This window comes from Eptesicus fuscus, chromosome 20, assembly GCF_027574615.1.
Source record: "Eptesicus fuscus isolate TK198812 chromosome 20, DD_ASM_mEF_20220401, whole genome shotgun sequence".
Classification (NCBI taxonomy): domain Eukaryota; kingdom Metazoa; phylum Chordata; class Mammalia; order Chiroptera; family Vespertilionidae; genus Eptesicus; species Eptesicus fuscus.
The window spans coordinates 22,000,693-22,027,561 of record NC_072492.1 but is presented as its reverse complement, the minus strand read 5'-3'; the positions used below and the strand labels follow the sequence as shown (position 1 = coordinate 22,027,561).

The following is a 26,869-nucleotide window of genomic DNA, read 5'->3' as shown; positions in this document are numbered from 1 at the left end:
GGCTTTGGGGTGAAATGTTCTGAAGATGTCGATTAATTCCATCTGTTCTAGTGAGTCATTTAGGATTGATGTTTCTTTGCTGATTTTTTGTTTAGAGGATTTGTCCAATGGTGATAGTGGGGTATTGAAGTCTCCTACTATGATTGTATTACTGTCAATCTCTCCTTTGATATCTTCCAGGAGTTTTTTAATGTATCTTGGTGCTCCTGTATTGGGTGCATATATGTTTACCAGAGTTATTTCTTCTTGTTGGATTTCTCCCTTTAGTATTATGAAGTGGCCTTCATTATCTCTTGTTATGTCCTTCACTTTGAGATCTAATTTGTCAGATATAAGTATTGCAACCCCAGCTTTTTTTTCATTTCCATTTGCCTGGAAAACCTTTTTCCATCCCTTTACTCTCAGTCTGTATGCATCCTTTTTTTTGAGGTGGGTTTCCTGTAGACAGCAGATATCTGGGTTTTGTTTTCTTATCCAGTCTGTTACCCTGTGTCTTTTGATTGGGGCATTCAATCCATTTACATTTAAAGTTATTATTGATAGGTACTTATTTGACGCCATTTTTATTCTATACCCCTGTGTATCTTCTTTGCTTCCTATTTCTTTCTTTTTTTTACAGCAGACCCTTTAGCATTTCTTTCATTGCTGGTTTGGTGGTGATAAACTCCCTTAGTCCTTTTTTGTCTCTGAAGCTCCTGATTTCACCTTCAATTTTGATTGATAGCCTTGCTGGGTACAGTATTCTTGGATTTAGACCCTTCCTTTGCATGACTTGGTATATTTCATTCCATTCCCTTCTGGCCTGATGAGTTTCTGTTGAGAAATCAGTTGCTAGTCTGATGGGGGTTCCTTTGTATGTAACTGTCTGTCTCTCTCTGGCCGCTTGTAAGATTCTTACTTTGTCGTTGGTGTTTGCCAACTTAACTATAATGTGCCTTGGCGTCGGTCTTTTGGGGTTCATTTTGCTTGGAACTCTGTGAGCTTCTTGGATTTGTGTGGGTTTTTTCTTCCCTATATCAGGGAAGTTTTCTGTTATTATTTCTTCAAACAGGTTTTCTATTCCTTGCTCAGTTTCCTTTCCTTCTGGCACCCCTATTATCCTGATGTTGTTTTGTTTTGTATTGTCCCGAAGTTCCCTTACGCTCTCCTCAATCTTTCTAATTTTTGTTTCTAGAAGCTGTTGTAATTGGGTATTTTTTTCCATCTTGTCTTCTAGCTCACTTATGCGGTCCTCTGCTTCATCTAGTCTACTCTTGATGCTTTCTATTGAGTTCTTTACAGCAGCGATGTCACTTTTCATTTCTTCTTGGTTCTTCTTCATTTCTTCTTGGTTCTTACTCATATTGTCGAATTTGTCTTCCATCCTTTTCAGCCACTTTATGACCATTTCTCTGAATTCTTTCTCTGATAGGTTGTTTGCCTCTAAATCGTTTACTTCCTTTTCTGGTGATGCCTGCTTCTCTTTCCTGTGGGGGCTGTTTCTTTGTCTCCCCATGGTCTCTCTTCTCCGGATGTCTGGTTATATAGATTTCTCTCTCTGGCGTTGATTTAAAGGTATAAAATACAACACAACCAGGCTCAACAGACAAGGCACTAAACAGAATTGTATTCACGATATTAATAACCTCCAATAGAGGTAACCACCAGAGAAAGACAAATTAGGGAATAGGAGTGGAAGAGGGAGAGTAAAAAGAAAGAACAACAACGAAGAAAAAAAACAACAACAAAGAGTGTGAGTCTGAACTTGGGAAAAGAGCAGAAAGAAAGAAAAGAAATAACAGAAAAGAAAAAGAAAAGAAAAAAAAAGTAAGAGAGACAAGAATGATACTAAGAGAGAAAAGGGGAACAAACTATATATATGGGGAGTAAACTCCACTAGAACAACCACTATTCCCAGCAAATTCCAGCAACACGAGCCTGGAGATTAATACAAACTGCAACAGCAGCTAATATCAAGTGAGGCAAGGGAAAACAAAAGTAAAAAACAAACAAAAACAAAGCAAACAAAAGAACCAACCAAACCAACAAAAAGAATAATCTAAACAATCTCATAAAAAAGCATAAAAATTCAATCTAATCAACATTCAAGCAAACAACAACAAAAGGCCCGAGAGAAAAATAATTTTTTAAAAGTAGCGTAGAGAGAGGTTTGTATGGATTTGGAGCAGGGGGTTGGGAATTAGATATATAAGTAGGGTGAAGTTTTAGCAGAGAGTAAACTGAAAAAGTAGGGAAAATCTAAAGCCAGAAAGGGTTAAGATAAACTGGGAGCAAAAGGGGAAAGGTTAGGAGAGTGATGGCATAATGTTAGCTTTGAGATAGGGTAAAGCGATTGTAAGGGAAAGATGCAAATCGAATGTAGGACACTAATCCAAAAATAAAAGAAAGAGAAAATCAAATGACATTAAAAAAAAAAAAAAAGTAAAATAATAGTAATAATAGTGCTGATTGAAAATAAAAATGTAATAATTAAAAAGGTGAAAATCAAGTGAGGAAAAAGAAAAAAATATTAGTTTCTTAAGTAAAAGATGCAAAAAATGAAAATAAAAAAATATGAGAATAAAAAATTTAAAAAATTGAAAAAAGAATTGAAAATTAAAAAATAGGAAGACTAAAATGTGCAGTAGCGGCTGTCATTCACTTCCTCTATTATTCTGTTTGGTACGCCTTTTTCCCAGTCTGGGCGGTATTTCAGTTCAGCTTCATTCCAGGGCTCCTCAGTGTTGGAAGCCAGTCCTGCTTTTTAAGCCAGCCCTATCTTAATTTCTCGTATTTATTTTTGATTACACCAGAGACAATTAGCGTTTCAGCCCCTGGGTGGCAGTGTTTCTGAATTGACTTCCGGGCCTCTCTAGCTCTTTTTTCTTTTTTTTTTTTTTTTTTTTTCCCCTTCTATGGCACTCACTACCGGTTTGTAGAGATGTGCGCCTCAGAGCTGCCTCTCTGATGGTCACACGCAGCTCTGGCCCCAGGTTCCGAAAAAACACCTTCCCCCTGCAGTCTTTCAGGGTTTCCACCTGGGTTTGCCTCTGTATTGGGCTTAGCAATCAGAGTCGGAAAGAGCCCAGGTGTGCGGACCGTGGGTCTGTGCCCCAGACTAAGGAGCCTGCACTCCTTTGAAAATTCTTAGTCTGACCCTCCTCGTCAGATTAAAATGAGTTGCTTTCAAGAGGTCACTTCTGTTAGCAGCTCAGAAGACCCCCCTCCTCATTCACGGATCACGGCAGCTCCAACTGCCGCTGATTTTTCTAGGCACAGACCTCCCGGCTCCTGCCGGTCCTGCGGCTGCCGCGCTTCCCTCACCCAGCGCCTCCCTCACCCACCGCGGGGATTAGAAACCGCAGCTTATTTCAGACAAAATCTGACCTTTCCGTGGTGCAGTGAAGAGTTTCTTTGAATCCAAATGTTTGCGCTGATAGGGGACCGGTGGTCTGGTGCTCCCAGCAGCGCAGTGTTTGCAGTTGTCGCAGAAAGTCAGGTTTCCAATAAAATCCTCCTTTCCTTGCAAGATGGCGAGGCGCCCGGCGAGCCCGCAGCTCCAGGAGGGGACCCAGCCCCTGTGGGTGCTGCGCGGTCAGAGGAACACTGCCCAGCACTCCCCCGCCTTCTCCTGGAGTTTAGCTGTCCCTTGGCTTGCCCACATACACTCCCTCTGCGAGCCTCTGCTGCTCCGACTCTCCGCCCCAGGAACAGACTCCAAACCCGACTCTATTCCGTCGCCATTTTTTCCCCAGGTCCGGGAATGCTTTTCATTCTTCGCTGACAGAAGAGGCCTGAGAGGTTAAGGCCCTTGTTCGAGCTGCCACAGCGGTGAGGGTGGCACTGGGATTCCATCCAGGCAGTGGGGACGCTGGAGCACACGCTAAGTCACCTCCCACCTTACAACAGAGGGGCTCTCTCTCCCTGGTCCTTCCCCACCACGGCAGGACACAGGGCCATCCTCCCAATCAGGATTTCCTCTGGGGCCCTGGGAACCCACTTCCTGCAGTCTTTTCCCTGTGTCCTCTCTCTGAAGGGCATGTCTTTATTGCTCTGGGGCAGTAAAGAACTTCCGGAGTTGGGGACTTACTAGTGAGCCTTGAGGGTGAGAAAGACAACTTGGAGCCCATTCAGGTAGCGCATAGGGGAAGGACAGCTGGTCACCCTGGGAGCAGCGCCTAGCAGCTGCAGAAAGTGACTGTGAATTTGAGTCACTACAGCTCCCCCTCAAGCCCTAAGTTGCTGAATTTATTGGCGTATGAAGTTATTAAATTTTCTCTAATTACCCTTTTTATACCTATAGATTCTGTACCGAGGTCACCTCTCTCCTTCCTAACATCTCATGTTTTTCTCTTTTTTTTTTCTTGATCATTATAGCTACAGGTTTATTAATTTTATTAATCATCTCAAAAAATCTTTGGGCTTCCTTGTTTTTCTCTATTTTTATAATTCATTGATTTCTATTCTGATTTTAATTATTTCCTTTCTTGTGTCTACTTTTGGTTTAATTTGCTCTTCTTTTTTTTCTAGTTTCTTAATGTGCAAGCTGAGGTCATTGGTTTGAGACTTTCTTCTTTGCTTAATACAGGCATTTATTTCTATAAATTTCCTTTTTTAGTACTGCTCCAGTTGCATCTACAAATTTTCATTTTTATTCAGCTCAAAATGCTTTCCAATCTGTCTTTTGATTTCTCCTTTCACCTGTGAATTATTTAGAAGTATGTTATTTAGCTTCTGAATATTTGGGGATTTTCCAGATATCTTCCTGTGATTGATTTCTGATTTAATTCCATTATGATCAGAGAACATACTTTGCATAACTTGAACCCTTTTAACTTCACTGAAATTCATTTTGTGGCCCAGAATATGTTCCGTTTTGGCAACTGTCCTTTGTGTACTTGAAAAGAATGTTTATTTTGACATTGTTGCAGGGAGTGCAAATGTCTATTAGGTCAACATGGTTGACAGCGTGGTTCAAATCTTCTATTTCCTTGCTGGTTTTCTGTCTACTGGTCCTAACAATTATTGAGAGAGAGAGGTTTGAAATCCCCAGCTAGGACTGTGGGTTTGTCTACTTTGCAGTTCTATCAATTTTTTGCTTTATGTATTTTTGAAGCTTTGTTATTAGGTGCATAAATATTTAGGATTTTCATGTCTTTGTGATGAATTGGCCCTTTCATCATTATGTAATGGCCTTCTTTATCTTTCTTTGTGATATTATTGGCTCTGAAATCTACTTTGATATGAGTCTAGCCATTCCAACTTTGTTTTGGTTAGTGCCAGGATGATATATATGTTTCCATCCTTTTCTTTGAACTTTTTGTATCTTTATATTTAAAATGCATGTTCTTGGTAGCCAGCACAGTGTTGGGACTTGCTTTTTTTATCATCCAGTCTGACAATCTGCCCTTTAATTGTCACGCTGAAACCATTTTCGTTTTATGTGAATGTTGCCGTGTTAGATTTAAGTCTACCATGTTGCTACGTGTGGTCTGTTGGGTCCACTTGGTCTCCCTTCTCCTTTCCCCTCATTTTCTGCCTTTCAGCATTCAGAACACTGGAAAATGGTCGTTTCATATGCTTTGTCTTTTTGTGTGTGGTGGTTTTGTGTGAGAGGATAAACCCACTCAGTTACTATATGTTGACTAGAAGCAGGAGTCGGAGCCTCTGCAGCCACCACCAGTCCAAGCCATGTCAACACGAGGCTCACTTTCATACCCGGGGTTAAATGCTTGCCCCAGGTCAGAGCAGATTTGAATCAGGGATGCCTGGCTCCACCCTGAGTCATTGCCTCTCTATCTAGAAACGAGTGATGGAGCCATTTCACAATCAAAGTGCTTGCACAGTCATTACCAAATCTGATCCTCAGAAGAGCCACGTGAGATAAATAGGCATTACTAGCCCATTTGACAGGTAGGGAGTCTGAGGCCCAAAGAGGTATAGTAAACTGCCCTGGCTACATGGAGAGCGAATGGCGGAGTCAGGACCATCACCGGGGCTCTGTCCTCCACTCCTGGCTGCATTCGCTGCTTCCTCTCCCCCTCATAGCAAGGCAGCAGGCAGGAAGCTCAGCTGTCATTCCCGATCGTAATGACAAATGGATTTCCCCGCTGGGAAGCGGACGGACAGTCCAGTCTCCTGCTGGGAAACATGTGGAAAAGCAGTGCCACAGTGAACGCAGTCCCAGGAGGGCCGCCGCGCTGCCCGGGCACATGACATGTACCGTACAATCCAGTCTTTTGACGGTTGCCATGGTGTGTGGACATAATGGGAGTGTGTTTCCTTGGAAAATTTCTACAGTGACTCATCCTCATTTCGACTAGGACCAATGGAAGAACTGGGTAAGCCTGAGGGACTAGCCATAATACTAGCAATGTTTGCTACCTATCAGCTTTCTATCGTTACGCGGCTTCTTAAAAGCTTGTAAAATAAAGCAACATCAATCACATTTGAAGAGGAGTTGGCATTAGAAAGATGTGGAGCTCTGTCTGGCTGGTGTGGCTCAGTGGTTGAGCATCTGTGAACCAGGAGGTCAGGGTTCGATTCCCGGTCAGGTCACATGCCTGGATTGCAGGCTCAATCCCCAGTAGGGGGCATGCAGGAGGCAGCTGATCAATGATTCTCTCTCATCAGTGATGTGTCTATTTCTCTCTCCTTCCCTCTTCCTCTCTGAAATCAATAAAAATATGTTTTTTAAAAAAGAAAGAAAGATGTGGAGCTCTGAAATGGATCCTCTTTCATGGAGGGTCTTCTCTCCCATTGGTGACCAGGAACCCTGCCACGTAGCTGTCAGAGGCCCTGGCCTCTGGTGGCCTGTGAGCTCAGACAAAGGGTGGGATGGTGGAAAGAACACAGGCTTTGGAAGCTGCAAGGTCTGGGTCTGAATTCCGTCTCTCCACTTCTGAGCCTCAGTTTCCCCAGGCGTAAGATGGGCCCAGGGAAGCCCGTGTTGAAGGCAGTCGTGATGAGGCACGACTGGACCAAGGAGCTAGGGAGGAGGCTGTCCCTGGCTGGAGGCAGCAGGCCCCCACCCTTACGAGAGCCTGTCAGACGCCGGGTCCAACCCAAAAACCATATTTGTAAATAGCTGCGTTATGCACACCCTTAAACATTTGCACAATTATAAATACACAAATTCATTCTTATTGTAAATATTCCAGAAAAGTAAAAAATCTCACGCACTCGATTATGTCTCCCCCCACCCCCCACCCTGCCCAGCCGCTCTCCGTATGGCATGCTCCTCTCCAGTTCTCTGGGTGCTACTAGGCACACATGCGCATTTATAAACACATCGCTTAGTTTAGCGTGTGGGTATTTTGAACACAAATGGAACTGCACTGATTGCATTGTTCTGTAATTTGTTTTCTTTTTTCTTAAACTTACTAATATATCCTGGAAAATTCCCCCTAGGGACTTTCAGGTCTTCCCACCCTGGTTTACCCGTTGTAGGGGAGGTGGGGGATTCGTACGCATTTGCCCTCCTTTATTTAATCGTCCCCCATTGAACAATTAAGTTGTTTCTAAATGTTTGCTCTCACAAGCAAGGCTGCAGAAAGGATCTTTGTCCATGCTTCTCGGGGCACATGTGTAAGTTTCTCCAGAACAGATTCCAAGAAGTGAAACTGCTAGATTGAAGCGGATGCGTGTTTTTGTATTTTATGGGTCCCCCCACGTCCCCACCCGACCCTCCAGGCCAAAGGTGCTCCCAGTTTACTCTCCCCTCAGCTGCCTGTCTGCCCTCTCCCGAGATGGAGGGCTTCTTTGCTGGGGTCTCGCCCCCCTTCTGTGTGTTCCTTTCGCAGTCCTCTTGGCTCTCCCTATAGCCTTGGCCCAATGCCACCTTCCTGTCCTTTGCCACCCAATTGAGACAAAGGTCCCCTTTTAAGGATGCTGAGAGCTGTCTCAAAACAGAAAGCAGATCAATCAGGGAGCGATGACTCCCATTTCAGAATGGCTTTTTGTTCCACAATAGAATCTGCTGCAGGGTTGATTGCAATCCATTAACCAGTATTGATTAAGTCTGCAATTCATTCATTCACTCCTTCATTCATTCTCTGATTTACAGCGTTAGGCTCTGTGCTTGCTGTTTTGGCGTCCTCGCGTTCGAACAAAGGGCATACTTTCAATGCATAGAGCAAGACATGCCAATCACTTACTAGGTAAACGTGTATAAATAATTGGCTGGCTGTTAAAAAGTTTTTAATGCTAAAAAAAAGGAGAGATCTCAGTAGGCGAGAGACCAAAGATGCGGGTGGGACAGAGCAGTCTAACAGATTAGGACTAAGATTTACCAGTGCCCAGTGGATGATGACTGGGGCTACCCAGCCAGTTTGTCACCCCAGAAACAAATGCTGGGACCTCTCTATCCCTGGGCAACAGTTGTTTTCAAGCATGAAGGAGAAGGAGGGGAATAGAAAAGAGATGTCTTTACCAGGCCCCCTTCCTGTGCCCTGGCCAAGGGAGTGTGACAGTCAGCGGGACCGTCACTCCCTCCCTCCCTCCCTCCCTCCCTCCCTCCCTCCCTCCCTCCCTCCCTTCCGTCTTCCCTCCCTTCCTTCTTCTTTCATGTTGATACTTCTGTAAGATTTGTTTGTGATTATTTAACCTTCCCAGTTGGCAGGGAAAAAAGATGAAACAGCTTTCCGCCTGCATATGGAAATGTCCTCTGCAGACATAGCTTGTCCCTTATTAAAAAATAAAACCCATCAGAATCCAAGGCCACCCTGTTCAGAGTTCAGACAGCGAGCTGCTCATGAATCAAAAGATAATGTGGTCCTGGGTAGCAGGACCCAACCAAAAAAATGTTCTGATGGATTAACTTGTCTCCTGAGTAAGATAAAGTTGATGAGTGAATGGACATTAAGCCTCCTTTCTTCTTATTTAAAAAAATATGTTTTTTTTAATTGATTTTTAGAGAGATAGGAAGGGGGAGGGTTAGAGAGATAGAAACATCGATGAGAAATATCGCTGATTGGCTGCCTCCTGCATGTGCCCCGATTGGGAATCGAACCAGTGACCTCTTGGTTCATGGGTCGACGCTCAACCACTGAGTCATACTGGCTGGGCCTGGCCTCTCTTCTGCCTCCTGGGTTTGAGGAGGAAATAGCCACTGAGAGATAAACAACTGGATTCGATGTCAGAGCCAGTGACGAGGGGTCCGGGCAAGTTCTGCCCTGATGGGTGCTGGTGAGTGTGGGCACCCCACATTGGACCAGAGTGGGGCTTCCCTACCAGTTAGTAAAACTTACAGCTTAGCCTTTTTTGCACTCAGTAAAGGGATTTGTTTTTTTAGTTCCTAGTGTTAAAGACTGTTTAATTCAGTTACATCATATCTGAAGGCTAAGTAGAGCTTACATGAACTGTAAATTATTGAACTCAGTCCTCAGAGATCATTCCACAACATTCTATCCATCCATCTGTCTATCTAAGAATTGTAAGACTTAATATTTTCCCTTAAGAAATTTGCAGTATATGGGGCACATTACAAAGCTACATATAGCTCTTACTCTGTGATTGACTGATTGTCTGCCTCTCCTGCTAGACCATGAGCTCTGAGAACCAGGTCAGTCCTGTTCATGGGTGACTCCCTCATGCCTAACACAGTGCCTGGCACATAGTAGATGCTCAATAAATAAATGATTCAGCAGGAAACGATCCAGGCCTGGGGCAGGAAGGCTCCAGGCCTGTGTGTGTGTGTGGGGGGCAGTGTGTGAATCAGAGGGGGGCTGCTGAAGAGCAGTGGGGTATAGCCCCTGGGAACGGCGGTAATTGAAGTCAGGATGTGGAATTTGGGCTTTTTTCTCTGGGTTGGGAAGGATACTAATGAGTCCCAAGCAGGAGAGTGACATGATAAATGAGGCTCTTTCTCTCTCTTTCACACGTTCATTTATTTATTCATTCCACTTAATACGATTTGTCAAGCATCTTCTATATGTAGATGCTGAGATATAAAAAACAGAAATAAGATAGGGTCATATCTTCAAAGAGCCCACAATCTGGTAGGGAAGAGAGATAAATAAACAGATGGTCATTGTAAATTTTATGCTACTCTCGGATGGCCTTCTGGAGGAGGCTGCCTTGGAGCCAAGTCTCAGAGGGCAGGTGTGAATGAGATAAAGGATGGCTGGGAAGGGTGTTGTTGGCAAGGAGAGCGAGGGGAGGAGCTTGCGATGCTTGGGAATGACTGCACACAGTTCAGTAAGCCTGGTGCCTGCGTGGGAGGCCCGGAGCAGACAGAGATGAGGCAGACAAGGTAGAACCAGAGCAGAAGACCCATGGGGATATTCCTGGACTCCATCCTGTGGGTAAAGAGGGAGGGGATGCTCAGATATGTCTTTTGGGAAGAGCATGTTGATGCAGAGAATGGATTGGAGAAGGGCAAGATGGGCAGCAGGGAGATGAGCGAGGTGGCTGTTGTTCTGACCCACGTGACGTACCAAGGACTGAATTTAAGTAGTGCCAGGGTGATATAATAATAATAGCTAGGGCAGGTGTCCTCAAACTACGGCCCGCAGGCCACATGTGGGTGTTTTTGCCGTTTTGTTTTTTTACTTCAAAATAAGATATGTGCAGTGTGCATAGGAATTTGTTCATAGTTTTTTTTTTAAACTATAGTCCGGCCCTCCAACGATCTGAGGGACAGTGAACTGGCCCCCTGTTTAAAAAGTTTGAGGACCCCTGAGCTAGGGTGATATAATAATAATAGCTAGGGTGATATAATAATAATAGCTAGGGTGATATAATAATAATAGCTAGCATTTACTGAGCACTTACTATATGCCAAGAGCTGTTCTACATAAATGAGTTAACTCACTGAGTCCTCTAGTCACCCACTGAATATAACTGTCTTTATTCCCATTTTACAGAGGAGGAGAACGAGGCACAAGGTCACACACATCTAAAGAATGCAGATTTGTACTCAGGTTGTTTACGGGGTTGGGGAAGCTAGGGGAAGCAGCAATTCTAGGGTGCAGGTGTGGAATCACAGGAAGAGGATGAGCCCAGTTTAGACTGTTCCTTTGGGTGTCTGTGGGACTCGGAGCGGAGGCGTTCGGCAGCATGTGTATTGTTGTGTCTAGAGCTCTGGAAAGAGATCTGGGCTGGGGTAGCAACCTGAAAGTCACGGTCAAGGCCAAACTCATTCAAGGACAATGCAGACTGAGAGAGGCCAGAAACAGCATCCGGAGTGCCCATCCTCTCAGGGGCGAACAGGGAAAGAACTGCTTATGAAGAGGACTAAGAGGAGCAGGCAGAGAGGCGAGGAAAAAAACCAGAGCAGGGTGGAGAAGAGTGTCACAGGGAGGCGTGGTTACGTCCACATGCTGCCGAGAAACCCGGTGGGATGAAGCCTGAGAAGTGAGCAGCATCCTTATCGACAGAGATTGGGTTTAGTCGTAAAGACTCCACGGATGACCTTGACAAAGAAGAGTTTCAATGGTGTGCTAGAGGTGGACTGGGAAGTGATAGGAAGGTGAGGAGGTAGAGACAAGTAAGTCTAGAGAACTCTCTGGAGTCTCTTTGTTGGAAGGAAAGGAGAGGGGAGGCAGGATAGAGCAATGCTACCTCCTTCTAAGACTTGAGCATATTGTATGTGGACCTCCCCCGCCCCCCACAACAGAGCTGAGTACGTTGCCTTATCCTAGCCAATCACAGTTCTTCTCCTCCCTCCTCCACTCCTTGCCATCCCTCCACCTTCATAAAAACAAGTTCTCATTGTGTAGGAAAAAATGGTGAAAACCCAACTATTGTTAAAACCATGTGGCGATCTGAAGATATTTCTACTTTGAGTGGTAACAAGTGATGAAGCAGCTAAGCTAGTAGATGCCTAATTGATTTCTATTTTCATCTGTTTATGGGAAACAATGTCCTCTGTTGCTCATGGAGTGAATGGCCACACAGCGGGGTGTTCCGGCTTCCTGCGCCTCCCTGGTGCTTTCTGGAGCAGAGCTGGATGCTGCCGTATGGACGAGGCTCCTGCTTTGGCAGTCTGAACGTTGCTCAAGGCATGTGTAACCAACCCCCCCGCCCCCCTGCCTTGAACACAACAACAAGGCAAACCTCCATTTCTAAGGGGGCCTATGGAGACACTGATATTAAGGATCCCGTAGTTGGGTGCCAGATTGACAATGAGCCTCTCTTGTGAAAGGCACTCAGGAAGATGTGTTGGGGGAGCTTGAGGGGAGCTGCCCAAAGCAGGCAGGGGAGAGGCAGTTGGGCCTTTTTGTTTGAGGTGGGGGATACCGTTTCCTGTGGTGAGCCATGGAGGGATTCCCTCCAGATGTTGGAAATCTGGTCTAACCTACGTCAAAGGCAAAGGCGTAAGTTTCTCTAGGGGCCAGCTGGGCTCCCACATCCTGCCAATGACCTCATTGAGGCCAGCAGGACCCACGTGTTAGTGTCTGCCTTCATGCAGCCCCGACCAGGCCAGCGGGGAGCTGCTCGATGCAGGGTGTGCTGAGACGATGGGCTTTCTCACGGGACTTTGGATACAGCTCCAGTGAGGAACCAACCCGGAGTCCAGGCTGTGGAACTGCAATCCTCATCCCAAAGGTTCCAGCTGGTAGTGGAAAGGGTTCTTGGTGAGAATGAGACACCTTTGGGTAGTGATTTCCAACCCCGAACCCCCATAGTATTTCTGTCACCCTCAAATATAAACCCAGGGCCATGTGTTCCAGAGAATGTCCTGAACAATGAAGCTGGTGGCCAACCAACAGCCAGGATCTCCGGGTTCATTCGCAGGCCTACCAAGAAGCATGGGCAAGGTCAAGGTGTGGATTAAATATTTGATGAGCCCTGGCTGGGTGACTCAGTTGGTTGGAGCTTCATCCCCTACACCAAATGGTTTCAAGTTTGATTCCTGGTCAGGGTACATACCTAGGTTACAGGTTCGATTCCCAGTCAGGGTGTGTATGGGAGGCAACAGATCAATATTTCTCTCACATCAATGTTTCTCTCTTTCTCTCTCCTTCCCTCCCCCTTCCCCTTTCTCTCTCTCTCAAATCAATAAGCAACATATCCTCAGGTGAGGATAAAAAAACTTGATGAATACATGGATAAACATTCAGAAAACAAGAATCTCCACCCGGGTATTTGAGTAGGGGTGAGAGATGATAAGTCTTTTGACATCAAATCACAATTGGGGGTCCCACCAGTGTGAGCAATCATCTTAAACTTGGGGCAGAGTCTGACTGGTAATGTCAACACCAAAGACCGTTTGTGTTGTGCTCTTACCACGTGACAGCCTCAGATTTGCACTTGCCCAGATAGCCACTTACTCGTCTAATTCTTCCCACGTCCCAGAGTTCTGCCCTGGCCCTCGCGTCTGCTCCATCTACTCTCCTGTACACAGATGGCTTCCAGATCTCTATCTCTAGCCCCGACTCCTTTCATAAGCTCTTGGTTTGATTAGGGTCTCTAAGTGTGCAGTCAGAAATGATACAGACATCACTATCCATCACAGGCAGGCTTAACAGCCTCCGGGAGATGGAGGGCCCTCGGGGCAGATTCTAATGGCGTTTTGGCAGGGGAGGTTGGCGGAGACAGGGAGAGCGCTACAGTGCAGCATCTGAGTGCTATTGGAGCACAGAGTGCAGATTGGAGCATTCGAGTGCGTTTATTGTTTCAACAATACACATTTCCCGAGCTCACATACAGCAAGGCACTGGGGGTGTACGATCTGACAGACACAAGCCTTGCTTTCAGGGAGCTATCAGTCTCTGGTGAGACATGGCTGAGGGAGGCTAAAGCAGGAAGTTCCTAAGAGGCAGTGTAAGGAGCGGTGATGCATAAGGCAAGTCCTATAAGGAGAGTTTTGTGTCTCTTAGAAGCCCACTTCATCCCGTGAGCTCTCCAAGGCTGGGCCAGGTCTTGCCCATCTTCATATTCCCGGCACAGTCGGTGCTCAGCGAACATTTGCTGAAGGAATAAATGAATGCACAATGTGTTGTAAGCAACTCCTTGGATGGATGGGAAGGTCTTCTTAGAGACCATGCTCTTTGAACGGTATTTGGAAATAGGAAGAGACCTTTGCCAGGCAGAAAAGACAAATAAGGGGTTCTGGGCAGAAGGAATAGTGGGTGCAAATGCACCCAGGCGGAGGCCCAAGAGCATGGGCTATTTGGTGAATGGGTCTCCGTTCTGGAATGTAGGGTACACGAGGGTCAACCACAGGCAGATAATGCGGCTGAAGAGGGGGCATGGGGCCGGTGGAAGAGGGTCTCAGAAACCATTCTAAAGGGCTGGCATTTTGGAAATTACAGTAAACCCGGGAGTGTAAGGGTTTTAGGCAGGGTAGCGATGCGACCACCATGTGTGGTGCTGAAGAATGGGCACCAACAAGGAGCATGCCCAGAGCCTCTCTTCTAATGTTAGGGCTGCTGTTTACTCCAGCTCCTGCAGAGCAGGGAGCAGGTGCCAAACTCCCAGGTGACAGCTGTGTGCTCGAGGGACATAGGCAGGGGCTCCCAGGCTATTCATGCTGGAGGCCCTTTGAAGTCTTTTAACCCAGTCCTCCCATTCTATGGATGGGAAACCTGAGGCCCAGGGTTGTAGTCTGGTTTTCTCCCCACAGATAGATCTGGCTCAAAGCTGAGCCCTGCTACTCCCCTGGCTATGTGACCTTAAGCAAGCTACTTAACTATGTTTCTGTCATCTGGACCGTGGAGGTAACTCTGTCCCCCTTTCGGGGTTGTGGGACTAAATGAGGTAACGCATGACAAGTGTCTCCGCAGCTTAGTGCCTGGCAGGCAGTGAGTGCTCAGATAGTAGTAACCTTTTGTCTCATCTCCGGGGTTCTGCTTCTGCTCCCAGCACGTTATCCCAATGCCTGTCTCCGGGGGAGTTGGTCCTGAGGTCTCTCAGGGGCTTCTGTAGTGGCTGAGCTAGTCGGGGAACATTTCTCAGGTTGCCCGCAAAGGCAGAGGCATACCTTGACTTAATTAGGGTTAGGGCAAACACTGAGTTTAAAAAGGCAATTTGGTCTGGATTACAAAAGAAAATGGAAGCATATTGAAAGGAGTGCGTGTGTAATTTTGCGCGGGTGGGATGAGTTTTCCCATGTGGAAGGACTTTTCCATTTGCATAAAGTTCATGGCAGGGTTCCTGTAAGTCACCAGTTCCTCCTCGGGCTCTCACTCAGGAGTCAGTTTCCCCAGCACGATTCACACCGACTTTCCAGGGGGAGAGCCTTCTGTTCCCCACAGTCTTGTCCCCGCTCCTGACCTCCTTTCAGACTCCCTCAACTTTGACCTCAGGCAAGGGAATCCTGGGATGGGATCCATGTAGACTCCATAGACTGTGGGATGCACCATGATCTTTTGTGCCACCAAGAAAGAAAAAGCACTGCCGATGGATCAGAACTGTGAGATGCAGCGCATTGGGGAACAAGCCCTGGTTTCAGAAATGTCACAATGTGAAAACACAGGCATCTTAGAAGCAATGCAACACCGTGTGTGAGCATCAAGGTCAGCTGGGTAGGCTAGGCCAGTACTCATGGCAGGATGGAAATGTACAAAGGGGGACCGACACCCAAATTACACTTGGCTTCCCATTATTTAATTACTGTCTTTTCTTTATGAGAAAAAACAAAGGCTCTATGAGGACGGACCCTGGCTCTGCTGTGTTCACCGCGGTGTCCCCATCACTTCACACATAGTAGGTGCTCCACAAATATTGGCTGAATGAGAAGCCAAACAAAGCCACATTATACAACACAAGGAAAAACCCAGAAAAGAAAAGAAATCATTCATCATCGCCCCACTGTGGGTCTTTCGGCTTATTTCCCTTCAAGTCTTATTTCCTATGAATACGCTCTTTCATATACATGTAAACATAACGGATTATCAGATTTAGCTCCGGGATGTGCTTTTGTATTTCTCTATTAATATGAATGAAATGATCAAATGAGATAATGCGGAAATGCTTTGAAGACTGTAAAATGTTTAACGAAATATATTAGTATTAGTTATAATTATCATGGCAATACGGATCTGAATGAGGCTGATTTTCTGCGAACATACTTCAAAGCAAATAATGAATTTGCCCTCCGAAGCTGGGAATGTGTTTCTCCACCCACTGTGGGGAGTCCCTCTGCTTCCTACCAGGGAGGGAAAGCAACGGAAGGATTTGTGGAAATCATCAGCTCCACCTTCCCACCCAGCCCAGACATTTCCTTTTACTTATTTATCTATTTACTTATTATTTTTAAATTTATTGAATTGATTGGGGTGACACTGTTCAACATGAACATATAGGTTTCCTGTGTGGATTTCTACGTTACAAGATCTGTGTAGAGAAATGTCTTCAGTGTCACTGATGCAGGGGAAGTGGGGATGGGGGAGGGACACACGCATCTCTCAGGCCAAAGAAACGGCCATCTGCCAAGAGCTGCCTTCTCTCTGACCTTTGACCTTCGCTAGTGGCCAGGCAGAGTGACCCTGCGGGTTTAGAGAATGCTACTCGCCTCCCCTCATGCTGATAGCAATGTGGACAGAGATGTCAGCTCAGGTGTGGCCGTTACAGTGAACAGCCCACAGAGTCCCATTTACCCTGGGCAACGAGTCAGAAACTCACCTTTAGAGTCAAAGACTCATGCACACAGCGAGTCACTGTCTAAGCCACGTCTGGGTCTCTGAAGGGAGGAGGGTTTGCTCACACAACACACAGAAGGCGGGACTGACCAACATTGTCTCCTGGACCAAACTCTAGCCTCAGGGTTGGCCTACAAAGACCCGAACAAACACTACCATGGTCTCTGACAACCCAAAGCTACATCCTGAGGCTGAGCCTAGCCCCCTGCCCCCTCAGAGGCCCTGCCCGAGAAAACTCAAAGCTGCCCAAAGAACTGACTATTTGTTCCTGCCAATCCCTGAAGATGGGCCTCTGTCTCCCCGTGTGTATGGGAGGGTGGGGGCCTAACGTGGATGAGCGCCAGCTGGACACTCAGGCGGGTTTCAAGTGGACCAACTCTCCTCCACACTCTGTAATGTTTCACTTCCCTGACTGCCGTGGTCACCTCTGGACAAATCGGAGTTGAGCTCAGTTCATGCCGAGCCCTCTTTCCTCTTGCAACGAGTGTGCTACTGGTTCAAGCCTGCCCTTGCCGCTTTGACGAGGGTCCAGCTTGGCAGTACTCAGAGGCGGGCTGGCACACCTCCGCTAATCGCTTGGGCTCTGGTGCATCCAGACTGCCTGTCCATCTGTACCCCTCCACTGCATTTTTACTCTTTTAAATTTTTGTTGTTGTTGTTAATCCTCATCCAAGGATATTTTTTTTCCATTGATTTTTAGAGAGTAGATAGGAGAGAGGGAGGAGGGGGGAAGGAGAGAGAAACATCGATGTGAGAGAGACACATTGATTGGTTGCCTCCCACACTTGCCCTGACTGGGGCCAGGAATCGAACCTGCAACCCAGGTATGTGCCCTTGACTGGGAAGCGAACCCTTTGATGCGTGGGGGCCACACTCTAACCACTGAGCACACTGGCCAGGAATCTCACTCTTTTAAAAAATTCTTTCAATTACTGTTGACAGCCAATATTATGTTAGTTTCAGGTGTATAGCATAGAGGTTAGACATTTGTATAACTTATGAAGCCATCACCCCCAATAAGTCTGGTACCCACCTGGCACCACACACAGTTATTACAATATCACTGACTGTATTCCCTATGCTGTACTTTACATCCCTGAGACTATTTTTCTGACTCAAATCCTCAGCACTAAACTTGGCTCCCTGCTGTCTGGTTCCTGCCCTCCTTCTTTGTCCTTAATGGGGAAGTTTCCTAGGGACACAGCTCACTTCCCACCTTGCGCACACCCTCACACACTCCATTTCTGCTCCCACCACCTGTCTCAGTCCCTGGGCCTGAAAGGCCGGGCCAACCTCCCAGCCTCCTCTGCCCTGGCCTCAAAGCTGCCGCCCACCTGCTCGGTGCTGCAGTGGAGGCTGGACTTGGCCTTCAGCAACTGCCCAGGCATTAAGTACAGCTGAGGCCTACACCATCCATTTCCCCCCAGAGATTCAGAACTATAGCTCGCTTACAGATTTAAACCCAGTTTCTAATACAGAATACTGTTTTATAAAATGGCTAAAGAACTCCGGTCAGTACTAGATGAGAGACGACATTTGAGTTACATTTTAAAAACAAGCTAAACCTGTAAGTTCTACGTGCACCTCTTTGCTGATCATTCCTGCATGTTCTCCCGGATTCTCCCTTTCTGACTCGTGACAGCGGTGTCCCCACCACTCACCGCCCTCACTCCTTGCCCCAGGCCTCCCAGGGCGAACTGTCTCATATGATCTGGTTTAAGACTTCCTCGGAGTCACAGCCTCTCCCGCTTTTATTGCAGGCACACCAGGGACAGGAGAAAGAAAGAGTCCTGACTGAGAATTCCTGAACGTCTCCCTTCTAAGATGTGAAACCCATGTCAGACACGAGGCAGGGCCAGTCCTCACTCCACTGACATGCAGGGTGGATGCAGCAGTCCGGGTTGCTGGGAGGGGAGGGGCCCTCCCCGGCACCAAATCGAGAGAGCAGGCAGGAGCCCATGCAAGAAGCTTCCTTCCACTTAATTCTATTATGAGAGTGACGCCCCATTCCTTCGCCTTTGTGTAGGCAATTTTGAATTACATTAACACAAGTGATACAACATATCAAGTCCTGGTTAGCAGTTTCTCAGAGCATGTACTGTTTCCCCCATTCCTCTCCCAATATTCCCCCTCCCCGCCAGAATGGTTGGGTATAATAAAAACCCCAACCAATTCAGTGAAAAAGACAATAAGCTGGGTTTCCTTCACACCCACTCTTGTGAACCAACATATAGTAGCTGAGAATTGGGTCACAAAGGTTAGCAGACACCTTCTCCATTTTCTGGGGGAATCCCTTTACTGAGCCCAACTGTGCTCCAGCCTCCTGATGGATTCAGAATCTTCCAGAAGTGGGAATCCCATTTCTCCTCCTCCTCACCCCGCTGCAGGCGGCTTGAGAGGCGAAGGACCCCTGACCGAGGGAGCCCAGGAACTTACCCTCTGCTCCTGCGTGGCCACGAAAGTCTGGAACCCTGGTGCCACCCCAAAGCCCAGCTCTTGGATGAAAGGCGGCTCAGACTGACTGTGGATCTGAACTTTCACTCCTGCTTCAAACGTCGTTTCCTCTGGAAGAACAAGAAGGGACAGAGCCGTGGGTCAGAGACAAGTGCTATGGAGTCCTGAGACTGACACGCTCAAAGGGACACTAGAGAGGCCATGTGGTCGGCAGACTAGAAGCCCTCAAAGTTGACCCCCTCCTTATTCCTGGAAACTGTCAATAGGTTACCTTCCCTGGCACAGGGACAGTGCAGATACAATGAGTTAGGGATCTTGAGGTGGGGAGAATATCCGGGACTCTCCGTGGGTTCCAGTGTAATCACAGGGTCCTTGTAAGAGGGAGGCAGGAGGAGCAGAGTCAGAGAGAGAATGGGAACATGCTGTGCTACTGGCTCCAAAGATGGAGGGAGGAGCCACAAGCCAAGGAATGTAGGCAGCATCCAGAAGCTGGAAAAGGGAAGGGATTTTCCCTGGAGCCTCCAGAAGGAGCGCAGCCCTGCCAACACCTAGATGCTAGCCTAGAGAAACCCCTTCTGACCTTCTGGCTTCCGGAACTGTCAGACAATACATTTTTGTTGTTTGAAGCCCAGAAATCCGCATTTCTGGAAATTCTGGAATGGGTTGTTTGAGGCCAAACACATTTGGGCAAGCAGTGATCTAGTCCAGAGAGGGCAACTGACTCACCCAAGGTCACACAGCGAGCCAAGAGCAGGGCAGGGCTAGAAGCCAGGTCCCCTGACTTACAATCCACCATTCTTTCTACCCCTTGCGGTGTGGTTTATTTCATGCCAGCAGATGCCCTGCTTCATGGCTCTGGGGTTCTGAATGAGGGCTGGAGAAAGGGAACAGGTCTTCACTGTCATATTCCTTCCAGTCCGGCGCCTGGAACGGAGCAGATGAGTGAGGAAGTGTCCTGAATGCAGCAAATGAGTGAGGAAGTGTCCTCGGCTGAGTCTACTGTTTTCTGCCCTGGGACCAGCTGCGAGTCTGCTCAGGGTCTGACTGGACACTGGGAAACACCACACCACACCACACGCTGCCCAGCACCAGGCTCCCTCCCATGTCCCGGCCTCGGGAGGTCTCACCTGCCGAGATGCAGGTGGGCCGCTCACCGAACAACAGCAGCGGCGACAACAGCAGCAGTAGCTGGGACTACCAGACAACTTTTGGGTCCCCAGGCCAAATGAAAATGCGGGGCCCCTTCCTAAAACAGCACTGGGGGGTAAGACAGCCGTAGCAGAACATTTAACCCTTCTGAGCGTGGGGACCTGGGACTATATGGGTCGCACATGCAGGACGCCAGCCCTGCAATAACCCGCTTGGTGCTGGACCGAAGTACTCACATTCTCACAGTCCTCTCCCCACTAAATGATTCAACACGGACCTGGCCCCGGTGCAGTGAAGGATTTGTTTACACATCAGGAACACCAGGATGCAAAGCCCCAGGGAGCGAGCGAGCGAGAGCACAGAGAACGGGGAAGTTACGACACACACAGTGTTAGGAACCCTGGTTAATTGGGACCGGGCTGACACACCCAGACAGCTTAACGTGAAAGATGATGTTGAATCAGGAGGAGGGCGGTGGGGCTTGTTCAACCTGCAGAGGCTGGGTCTCTCTTTCATTTCTCAGGAGCGCGGCCGCGGTGGCAGGAGGCGAGGTCGACCTGCGGTGTTTTCTGCTCATGCAGAGAGGAGAGGGCTCTGCGGGGGGAGGTGGGGAGATGGGGCCCGATGGGCAGAATGCATAATAGGGCAGGGAAAGTACATCGCCATAAAAGCAGCTTAAATCTTTCATCTTTGCAAATTACAGGAAACACGCCGAGGAAATAAACACTGGAGAGAAGTGGGAAGGGAAGCGGCTCGGAAAAATCCGGAGAAATGTTCTAGGCTGAGGCAGGGTGGTGCCTGATACCGGGCAATTTCATGCTGGACGAGGCTGACTTTGTGACAGTGGCCGGGATGGCCAGCTTGGAAGGAGAAGGTGGGGAGGAAGACCCGCCGTGTGGTGGTGGGGGTCGTCTGTGCGGGATCGCTTCCGTCTGTCCGGCCCCTGGCCAGTCCTCTCCACTGTGCTCTCCCTGGAAGCCGCCCTGGCAGAGACTGTACTGTTGGGCTCCCTCGCCCTCTGCTTCTGGTTGGGTTCAGTCAATGGTGGCCCAGATAGGGGACTGGAGTGTGTGTGTGTGTGTGTGTGTTTGTGTGTGTGTGTGTGAGAGAGAGAGAGAGAGAGAGAGAGAGAGAGAGAGAGAGAGGGAGGGAGAGAGAAAGAGAGAAGAGAGAAAATAAAGGCCTAGGGTCTATGACTCATGGATGCATAGAATTTTGGAGCTAGGAGAGCCCTTGACACTTTTTAAATTCAACTAACCTCTCATCTTTCAGGCAAGAACACTGAGAAGGCAGTGGCCACTGGCCACATGACCAGTGGGGGCTGAGCAGAGCCCAGGAGCCAGGTCCCTTGACCCCTGACCCTCCTTGCCCTTTGCCAGTTGGCTAGAAGAGGCAGTGGTCCCGACGACAAGCCAATGAGGCTCCACGCTGGACAGGGGCGGAGGGGGAAGAGGAATTGAATTTATAGTGGGCTTAGCAGCCTGTGCTTGCTCATCTCCGAGTTCAGGGCACAGCTCACTGAGCATGAGGCAGCGACAATGATAGGGACCGAGGCCCCAGCCCTTGAGAGTCCTGGTAGGAAGGGTCTGCCACACGCTGCTCGGGTGGTCACCGAGGGGCCCATCTTGGCCCCTCATGCTCTCTGGGCTCTTACAGAGAAAGCCAAGCAGGCTAAGGTGCGGCCTGGGAGGAGGACCAAGGAAATACGGGCTCTGAGACCACAGCTCTGGGTTTGGTTCACAGCCCACTGCTTAGCTGTGTGACTTCGGATACATTATACTGCCTCTCTGTCCTCTTTGCTAAAATGAAGGCGCGCTATCTCTGTTTGTTTTCAGCTCTAAAATTCTGTGAGCTGGGGATCATGCACCAGTTGCCGAACCTCACTGCCTTTCATTTGAATTTCCTGAAAAAGATATTTCTGAACAAAAGACATGCTGTTCAGCACTCACATCAATTCAGAAGAGGCTGGATTTTCTAACGACCACCAAAGAGTCCACACATCGCTGCCTGGCTCAAACTGGGCGGTGTGTGTCTTAATCTCCCTGTCCGCCCCTCCCCTGCCAGACAGGCCCAGCTGAGCAGCATGCCTAGGTAAGAACACCCGAACCCGGCACAGAGATGGGCACGCTCACGCTTGATTGCCCACAGGTGCCATTTAGACGCCAGGAGAGCTTCTGGAAGAAATAAAATCAACATCGTGTCCCCACGCTGGACGGGATGCAATTATGTCTGTTCCGGGCAGCATCTCGGTGTAGCTGAGTGTTCGCACCAACAGCTCCTGATCCAGATGTTATCAAATGGCTACGAAAGTTGGGTGAGGCCTGCAAACCCCAGCCCCTCCTGCAGAGCCTCAAAGCACACTAGCATTTTCAAGGCCCTAGGACACACTGCAGCAACAACATGCTACCCTCTGTTATACCAAGTGCTGCCCAAGGCAACCCTTTCCTTTTGCTTTAATTTTCTTTAAAATATTTTTTTAAATTGATTTCAGAGAGGAAGGGAGAGAGAGAGAGATATTAATATCAATGATGAGAGAGGATTATTGATTGGCTGCCTCCTGCAGGCCCCTTACTGGGGATCGAGCCCGCAACCTGGGCATGTGCCCTGACCGGGAATCGAACTGTGACCTCCTGGTTCAAAGGTTGATGCTCAACAATGGGGGCTGGGCTCTGTTTTAATTTTTAAGCAACACTAGCTCTTGGTGGAAAGAGTCAAGGACCAAATCAGAAGATATGAATGGAAATCTGAGTTCCAATACTTCCTAGCCATGGGGTCTTGGGAGAGTCATTCATCGTCCAGAGGCTTGCTTACCACATCTGTTAAATGGGCTAATCTGTTAATGAAGAACTGCTCTGTCTATGTCCTAAGAGTGTATGTATAAGGACCAGAAGATAGAATGCTGGCGAAGCACCTTATATACTGCAGAGTGATGTACCCGGGTTGGGGAAGGGGACAGTTGATGTCAGGACTTAGCTATGCAACAGAGAAGAGTGGCTACACGTAACACACGCCTCTCAAATGTAATATTTATAAAACATACATTAGTGAAGGCAACCCGGGTGGAGTTGGGTCTGCTCTCATTACAGAAAGATTTATTCTAAGGATTCTTTAAATGAGTTTTCCCGGTGTATTCAGGCTCAGAGATTATAAATTACTTGTGAAGAAGGCTGATAAGTCCGGGTGGACGACTGGCATGCAGGAGGCACCACCCTTGAAAAGCTGCCAGGGAGAGTCCTGTCTCTGACATTATAGGGGAAGTTGGTGGATGATTAAGATTCTATTCGTTAAAAACCCTGTTCACACACACCGGTGGCGGGAGTTAGGTATAAATAACCAGATGGCCGAACAGATCGCGTATATAGATGGCGATGTGATTATAGAATTCAAAATCATTCAAAGCATTACCGAACTCATAGCGACTTCTTGTTACTATTTTCTCAGTCAATGAATATAAAGAAGCGTGGCAGTGTTCGTGTGGAGGTGATGTGGGAGAAATATCCAGATGTTAAAAAGTCATTATGGAAATAGTGGTCCAGCTCAGAGCTTCCCATGCTAGGATGTGAGCCACCTGGAGACCAGTGGTTACAGTGCAGATTCTGGGTGGGGCCCGAGAGTCTGCATTTCTGACAAGCTCCCAGGGGGCAACAATGCTGCTGGTTGGAGGACCACACTCTGGGCAGGACTCACAGGAGAACATCTGTGTGTTAGCAGATCCCATGAGGGCCGTGGTGATCTGGCCTCTGCCGACCTCTGCAGCCCTGGGATGTTCTTGGCCTTCGCTCCTGACTCCCCTCTTTCTCCCTGGCACCTTGCCTGCCACGGCCTACTCCTTCTCTAATTCCCACAACTGCCTAGCCACCTGGGAAACAGGCCTGAGACTAAGAGCAAAGGTCATCTCCCCTCTGAAGCCTCCCCCAAGATACCCTATCCTCCCTTCCAGACCTACTGTCCCCTCCTCTGTGCTCCATCTCTTCTCTATCTGTCATAGCACTTGATGGCATTTAATTGTTCACATGTCCCCTGACCAGACTGCGAGTGCCTGGCACTCCTTAGGCACTTTACATGAGGGCTACTGGATCAATGAACATCCATCTGCTGCATAAATGGAGCCTCAACATGGTCCCTAGATGGTGAACAATCTGAAAGCCTGGCCTGGGCCTTTTTATCTGTATCCCTGTGTGCCTGGCACACAGTAGGTGCTCTTGGCGATTTACTGGCGAGGCAGACATGAATGCTGAGGTGGGTCTGCTTCACCCACCTCTGAGATGTTCCCCTTAGCCTTTCACCTGCCTGGCTGGGAGTTTTATTTTTTATTTATTTTTGTTAATCCTCACCTGAGGATATTTTTCCACCGATTTTTAGAGAGAGTAGAAGGGAGGGAGAGAGACAGAGAGAAACATCAATGTAGAGAGACAAATCAATTGGTTGCCTCCTGCATGCGCCCTGACCAGGGCCAGGGATCAAGCCGCAACCGGTATGTGCCCTTGACTGGAATCGAACCCGGGACCCTTTAGTCTGCTGGCTGATGCTCTATCCACTGAGCCAAAATCAGCTGAGGCCTGGCTGGGAGTTTTAACTGGAGCACACATATTTTCTGCCTAGCACTTAGCAGGTCTTCTCGAAATGATGCAAGTCAGGTTTCTTCTGTCTGTGCAAGGGATGCTGACTCCAGTGGGGCTTCTGACTTACAGCATCGTTTCTCCGGGCACCTGTAGAGACCCACCATCCAGCACAGGGCTGCTCTGCTGCATGGCCCTGTGCTCAGGACTCTCCAAGTTCAGGTCACAGCCTGCAGCTGTACTTCTAGGGAGGCCCTCAGCACCAGGCGTCAAGGCCAGAGTTTTCCCCGGGAGCAGTTGTTGGAGACACCATAGCAACCATCTGTATCCGCTCTTGCTGTGATGGGGAAAAGGGAATGGGCTACCCTTGATAGTTGCTCAGGCCTTCCAGCTACGTGGAAAATTCATGATGATCTTAAATTTAATTTTTATCATAGCAATACATGTGCATAATTTTACAAGCCAAATGGACCGCAAGACCGCCAATGACAAAGAGCCGTGCCCTGCTCCACCTCTCTCCATGCCCTGAGTCCCACTCCTCAGAGGCAGCTGTTCCTTCTGGGATTTCCTTTCAGATGTTCATGGACATCAACCACTTGACAGTTATGTCCTGGTTCCTAAAATGTTTATATATTCTCTATTGAAGTCCTACCGTGGAGATGAGGATGTAGGCTTCTTACCTGAAGTGTCCCGCCATGTTTACTTTCCTTTTACCTTCCTGTACATCGTTTTATGATATTTCGTTTAAATCGGTGTCTAGCTCTTACATGATTATGACTGTGACCATCCCCCCAGCTTTGTGATAGATTCTGCTGCTTCTTTCTTTCTTGTGTAACTATTTTGTTTTTACCGTTTCTTTCTCTTTGTTTGGCTTGCGAGGTATCGTGTCACAGAAATGACAAAGAAAAAGTCAAACTCAGAGAAACAGAGCATAGAAAAGTGGTTGTAAGGGGCTGGGGAGAAAGAGGGAGAAAGAAGGAAGTAGGGAGAGGCTGATACAAGGTACAAACTTTCAGTGAGAAAGTGAATAAGATCAGAGGATCTAATGTGAAACATGATGTCTGTAGTTGCTAACACTGTACTGTATAATTGAAATTTGCTAAGAGAGCAGAACGTAAATGTTCTCATCAAAAAGTATATTTGTGAATATATTTAAATATGTTTGAATATTGGAATATATTTGAAACGAAATTCTACCTTCACACTTCACTGGTAGCTTGCTGGATATAGAATTCTATGTTAGCTCATCCGGGAAATGCAAATGAGATACGACCTCACACCAGTCAGAATGGTTATTATAAAAAGTCAGCAAGTAACATGTGCTGGCGAGGGCGTGCACTGGTGGTGGGATTGCAAATTGGTGCAGCAATGATGGGAAACAGTATGGAAATTACTCAAAAACTAAAGATCGGATCTATCATATGACCCAGCAATTCCACTTCTGGATATTTATCTGAAGAAAACAAAAACACTAATTTGAAAAGATATGTGCACCCCATGTTCATGGCAGCGTTATTTACAAAAGCCAAGATATGAAAGAAACCTAGGTGTCCATTGATAGATGAATAGATAAAGAAGATGTGGTATATATACACAGTGAAATATTACGCAGCAATAAAAAGGAATGAAACCTTGCCATTTTCGACAACATGGATGAACTTAGAGGATATTATGCTAAGTGAAATAAGTCAAACAGGGAAGGACACTTATATGTGGAATATAAGAAGAGAAAACAAATGAACAAACCAAAACAAAAACAGACTCATAGAAACAGAGCAAAGGGATGGTTATCAGAAGGGAGGAGGGTGGAGGAATGAGGGAAAGAGATAAAGGGGATTATAGTCAGTAATACTGTGCTAAGTTTCCATGGTGACAGATGATTACTAGAATAGGGGGGCACATTGTAAGGTATAAAAATGCTGACTCACTATATTGTACACCTGAAACTAATACAACTACTACAATATTATATGTTCCCAACTATACTTAAATAAAAAAAAATTATATCCTAGAAAAGCAAGTCCTCCTCCCTTTCCCCCACCCCCAATTTGAAAGCATTGTGCTATTGTCTTCTGACTTAGACTCTGTTGGGAAGTCCCAGGCCATTCTGATTCTAGATCCTAGGCATGTGCCTTGTTTTTT

The 26,869-nt window shown here is 47.3% G+C and overlaps 1 protein-coding gene across 2 annotated transcripts in view; it reads right to left on the bottom strand.

Annotated features, from left to right (window-relative positions):
• Nucleotides 1–26,869, bottom strand: part of ASIC2 (acid sensing ion channel subunit 2) — an 838,890-nt gene that overhangs the window by 42,343 nt on the left and 769,678 nt on the right. For both annotated transcript variants that reach the window (XM_008147769.3, XM_008147770.3), the window contains exon 3: nucleotides 19,002–19,129. In XM_008147769.3, the coding sequence (XP_008145991.1) occupies nucleotides 19,002–19,129 (128 nt within the window). The remainder of the gene's footprint in view (nucleotides 1–19,001; nucleotides 19,130–26,869) is intronic.